At 42.4% G+C, this 6,000-nt stretch overlaps 1 protein-coding gene across 1 annotated transcript in view; it reads right to left on the bottom strand.

The window, feature by feature from the left end:
• Window positions 1-445: 445 nt before the first annotated feature.
• SYCP1 (synaptonemal complex protein 1) overlaps window positions 446-6,000 on the bottom strand; it is a 470,977-nt gene continuing 465,422 nt past the window's right edge. Inside the window, exon 34 of the mRNA XM_088446296.1 lies at window positions 446-589. Coding sequence (XP_088302422.1) covers window positions 446-589 — 144 coding nt within the window. The remainder of the gene's footprint in view (window positions 590-6,000) is intronic.

Below are 6,000 nucleotides of genomic sequence, written 5' to 3'. Positions count from 1 at the left end.
CTAGGCCCTTTACCAAAAAGAATGAAAGGACCGCAGCTCATGCTCAGCTCTCCTGAGCAGTGACAGTGAATGCACAGTGGACCTCAATTTTGGGGTTCACTGCACAGACTTATAAATGACTGAGGGTGCACTGTGTTCGTATATATATATATATATATATATATATTTACTTACTTTTTGGAATAGTTAAATTTGAAAAATTGTAAAAAATAAAGACAGAGGAACCATTCAATATTCGGTGAATCTTATCTAATATCTAACCAACAGCAAATGTCAGGTAGAAAATTACTTTAGGTGGCCTAAATATGTATAACAAAATTATGCGCATAAGTGTCTCCTAATAAAATACTGTTATAATATTTGTAAAACCATAACACTTAAAGAAACAAATACAAATCCAAACTGACAAGTAACACATGCAAGTAATAAATTCATTACACATGTTTCATCTAAAAAACTTCTCAGCAGCTTTCATTTTTCTTTTTCTATCTACTTTGGAAATTGCAGCCCAGCCATCTTCTAGCATCTTTTTCATAGATGAGGTTTTGAGGACAGAACCAGGCGACTTTGATTGCGATTCGGCAAAATTCTAATGAAAAAGGTGAATAAATAAATTAACCATATGACAATGTAGCTTAAACTTTAGAAAATGATGAATATAAAATATGTTATTTATATAAAAAAAGTAGTTTCTGTTCGTTTTTTTATTTACCATTCTGTTGTTCTTCTGTTTGAGCATTTTGTGTCAAATCTCATAGATTCACTATTTAGTACACCTACAAAATAAACCTTTTATTCTATACAGTGTATGTTAACAGAAGCCTGGAGCAAGATTCTGTGCAAGTATGTGTCAGTTCTGTGAGTATTATGATAAAGTGGGCATTTACTGGTTCTAGTTAGATGAAACTTTGGAAATTTGTTTACATACATCTCTGATAGAGATCTGCAAATTCACAGGATCTGTACTGCACATGTTCAGGTCTCTTTCTGCGACTGCAGTTGCAGTGCCCCTAATCGGGGGCGCTGAGCTGCATTCCCTAATACAGGGGCGTGTCGGCTCCATTCTCTTGGAGTGCCAACAGACAATCCCATGTGGTTTAGTGGAGTCTTACCTTCTACCGGTGGCAGCGGCGGCCCCAGCATATTCTTTCAGATCCCGGTAGTCACGTGAGGAGCAGCTGAGACACAGGCATCTAAGGAGTGGCGTTCTGTAAGTATTTCTCCCATATTCCTAAACCTAATCCCTAGTGCCTAACCCTAACGTCCCCCCGCAGCCTAACCCTAACCCTCTTGGCGATGCCTAATCTTTGGCATTATTAGAATGTCAATATTTTGCTTGGCGAATTTTGAGATGTCAACATTGTGAATATGTAGACATTTTGAGGATGTCGACATGGTGCCTGTCGACAGTGTAAACCATGTTGATATTCTAATGTTGACATTGTGGTGTCTACATTATGAATGTCAACATGGTTACTGTAGACCTTCTGACAGGATACACCTAGACCCTGCCTTTGTCTTTGCTTTTATCTGCTACTGACATGCCTGATTGTGTACTAATCCTCACTCTGCTTTTACATAGACTTTAGGATGCTGTCTCTTGGAATGACTATTCGTGTATCATACCAGAATTAACTTCACCCACACTTCTCTATTAGCCCATGTCTGTTAATATGGTTGCCTGCTAGTTTGCTGAACTCATGACTGTCAAGACTCTGCATTCCTTAGCATTAATCCACAATTCACTCCTTCCTGTCGTACCTGCACCAGAGTCCACTCCTGAACCCCAGGCTGTGTGAGTTTATACCTAGTCACGTGACAGGAAACTGGCTGGAGTAGAGGGTGGGATGTCATGATTGTGTGACGTAACAGAAAAAGCTTGCATGGATTTTGATTAAATAGAATCATTGACTATCGACACTTTGAGCGAGAGATTCTTGACTAGTTTGGAGTCACGGGTGTTCCAGGATTGGTTATTTGAGAAATATAAATCAGTTAGACCACAGTTGTGTGGTTTGAGTATGACAAAACTACAACACCAACAGAGAGCTTCTAGCGATAGTTTACTTCACCCAAGATCTGGTACATGGCAGGCAAGTCACAAATGTTTATTAAAGTTACCTTGGTAGTGGAAAGATTTGGTGCTATAGAGCATCCATATAAAAAAATCAGTGTAGTTCAACCAAACACACGGGTGATCAAGAGCAGGGCCATAGAGAGCTGGGACAGGCCCGGGTACTGGAAGGAGCATGGCCAAATATTGGAAGTGTGGCCAAACAGGTAAGAAGCTTCATTGGGGTGGGAATGGGCGAGGGTAAACCCGGGTCCCCGCTGGGCCTCTTCAACAAGCCTGGGTTATTAGTACCCGCTCCACTCCCCCCCCTCTCAGCGCGCCCAACTGAGAGAGCTCAGATAGTAAAGGATTCATAAGGGAAGACGGTGGTGCAATATGCTTTCAATGCAGAGTGATGGCACAATATCTGTAATTAGAGAAGCCAAAAGCCCTTTAAACCTTGAGATCCTCCTTAGCTCTTTACTGACAGATGTCTAAAGCTGGCCAACCACAAGACCAACTTTCTTCCGACCATCCAGCTGACCAACTTGTCTGTCCAAATAATACGCTACCCTACACACCTAACCAACTTTTTTGTCAGACCAGCCAACCAGCCAACTTTTGCATCAGACCAGTAAACTTCTGCACAACGTGATGTCACAGAAGTAGGCGGACAGTGTGTCTGCCTACTTTTGAATGTTTTGAATAAATACATATTTTTGTTTTAAAAAAAACAAACAAAAAACTTTTGCATGTCTATTTATTTCAATAAAACTGGGCTATTTTTTTTCAAAAGTTTTTACAGTGATCTACAGGTCTATAACTGTGTTTTACTGAATATTTATTCAAATATAAAAATCATAACAGCCCCAACCTACAGTACTTCATTCTTTCGTGATGTTATGCACTTATTTGACACATTTGCTGCTGCTTAATAACTGATACTTCTACCTAAACTAGATGATTAGTGCATATGGGGCATTTTATCATTTAATATTTGCTAATTTTGGGGGATACCCGCAAATATTAAGGATCCACCAGATGTACCATGGAGGGATCACCCCAGATAATTTCCGACAAAAATACAGCTCCTATAGGTTTCTACAGGGGTTGTAATGCATTCCTGAGCTTGCCCTGATAGCTAACGCCAATTGTAGCAGTGGTGTAACTAGGGTATTTGGAGACCAGGGAAAATTGAAAAATGGTGCCTGCCCCCCTATGTGCGCGCGCGCCGAAGGAGCACATGGCGAAAAATTGGTGTGGTCACATGCCACAAGGGGTGTGGCCACTGATAAATGGGGAGTGTCAACATTACACACACACTTTTTTCCTCACTCTGGGAACATTCCATACCATTCCATATGCACCTTAATGCCCCAAGTAGTAGTGCCCCTTTTGCAATGCCCACTGTAGTAGTGCCCCTTATGCAATGTCTCCAGTAGCAGTGCCCCATGTAGTAGTGCCATTTATACAGTGCCCCCAGTAGTGCACCCTTATACTGTGCCCCCCTATGCAGTGCCCTCTGTAGTGGTCCCTCTTATGCAGTCCCCCAGTAATGCCCCTTATACAGTAACCCCAGTATGCAGTGCCCCCAGTAGTGATCCCCCTATGAGTTGCCCCTTATACAGTACCTTCCGTTGTGCAGAAAACACACAGACATACATACATATACACACACACATAACACTGACATGATTTACCTGAATACCCCGCTCCCGCCACTGTCTGCTCCTCTGTCCTCCCACTGGGTCCCGCTCGGTACTATGGGAGAGACGTCATGACGTCTCTCCCATCACCCACTGCAGGAGACGGAAGGCGGAGCTCATGAGTGACGGCAGTGGGCGCAGCAGCTAATGAGAGTCTGTTTGACTCTTATTGGCTGCTGAAACACACACACATCGCCGCCGGGTAGTACGACTGTACTACCCAGTGCCAGCGGAGATGTGTGTGTAACACTGTAGTATGGACTGCACTCACTGCGATCTGCACTACACTGGCTGACTAGGGCTAGCCTGTACCATGGCCGGCAGCACCCCCCCACATAGTCGGTCCCACGGCATCCAGGGCACGAGCCCTGGCGGCCCTGCCCTAGTTACGCCACTAATCTGCATATAGTAGCCGTCGGTCCCCGTTGACGCATGCACCGTGTGTGCCGAGGACCCAAACCAGATCTTCGCCAGTGAGATGGCCTCTTATCGATTCCCGTCACACCATGAAGAATAGAATGGAAAATTCTAATGAAAATATCCATTTTTATGTTGAAAAGTTTGACAAAAATATCACATCCTCATTAAATTGTGATAAATCCTGGGTAATGTGCTGAATCCCTGCGCTCAACTATTATTTGTTTCAAATGATCGTAACCAGTGAATAAATAGGACTAATTTGTTGAAAAATGCCTAATAAATGAAATAAGAATCAGCAAGGAGATGTATCTAATGTTCTTACTGTGTTCTATTTGTAACAATATAAGAGAAATGGTGTAATGTTACAATGGAGCTCTATACATGGTTGGGGGAGAGCTTGTATGCAAGAAAAGAGATCAGAAATACATAGTGGAGAAAAGCAAGTATATATGGGGTGTACCCATGGGTATGAGCTGGAATACATTGGAGAGAGGAAGATCTGGTATCCATGGTGTGTTGTGGGCAATATTAGATAGATGGTGCCCTTACAGAGCTGGCATTAGAGTGCATGCTACACCTCTGTCACTCCAGGGCATCTTAGGATATAGATTACATATATTTATACACAGTACTGTGCAAAAGTTTTACACAGGTGTAGAAACAATTCTGCAAAGTAAGAATGCTCTTTTAATAGTTAATTTTTATCAATTAACAAATGCAAAGTGAATGAACAGAAGAAAAATCTAAATCAAATCAATATTTGGTGTGACCACCCTTTACCCTCAAAACAGCATCAATTCTTCTAGACACATTTGCACAGTTTTTGAAGGAACTTCTGTGGATGGAGGCTTGTTCAAATCCTTCTGTCTCTTCATGTAGTACCAAACAGACTCTTCATCACTTCCAGGACTCCTTGTTCTTCTTTATGCTGAAGATAGTTCTTAATGACATTGGCTGTATGTTTGGGGTTGTTATCCTGCTGCAGAATAAATTTGGAGCAAATCAGACGCCTCCCTGATGGTATTGCATGATGGATAAGTACCTGCCCATATTTCTCATCATTGAAGACACCATTAATCGTGACCAAATCCCCACCTCCATTTGCTGAAATGCAACTCCAAACTTGCAAGGAACCTCCACCATGCTTCACTGTTGCCTGCAGACACTCGTTATTGTACCGCTCTACAGCCCTTCGGCAAACAAACTGCCTTCTGTTACAACCAAATATTAAAAATTTTGACTCATCAGTCCAAAGCACCTGCTGCCATTTTTATGCACCCCAGTTCCTATGTTTGTGTGCATAGTTGAGTTGCTTGGCCTTGTTTCCATGTCAAAGGGATGGCTTTTTGGCCGCAATTCTTCAATGAAGACCACTTCTGGCAAGACTTCTCCGAACAGTAGATGGGTGTACCTGGGTCCACTGGTTTCTGCCAGTTCTGAGCTGATAGCACTGCTGGACATCTCCCAATTTCGAAGGGAAGTAAGCATGATGTGTCTTTCATCTGATGCACTAAGTTTCCTTGGCTGACCACTGCATCTACGGTCCTCAAAGTTGCCCGTTTCTTTGTGCTTCTTTAAAAGAACTTGAACAGCACAACTTGAAACCCCTGTCTGCTTTGAAATCTTTGCCTGAGAGAGACCTTGCTGATGCAGTATAACTACCTTATGTCTTGTTACTGTACTCAGTCTTACCATGGTGTATGACCAGCTACATGAAACTGTCTTCCACAACCTCACCTTTATAGAAGAGTTTGTCTGTTCCTCATCCAGTTTTAAGAATCCTATACAGCTGTTTCTGTTTCAGTTAATGACTGTGTTTCA

Source organism: Taudactylus pleione, unplaced genomic scaffold (assembly GCF_031769625.1).
Source record: "Taudactylus pleione unplaced genomic scaffold, aTauple2 ptg000396l, whole genome shotgun sequence".
Taxonomy (NCBI): Eukaryota; Metazoa; Chordata; class Amphibia; order Anura; family Myobatrachidae; genus Taudactylus; species Taudactylus pleione.
The sequence above is the reverse complement of the archived record's forward strand: the minus strand, read 5'-3'. Positions and strand labels throughout refer to the sequence as shown.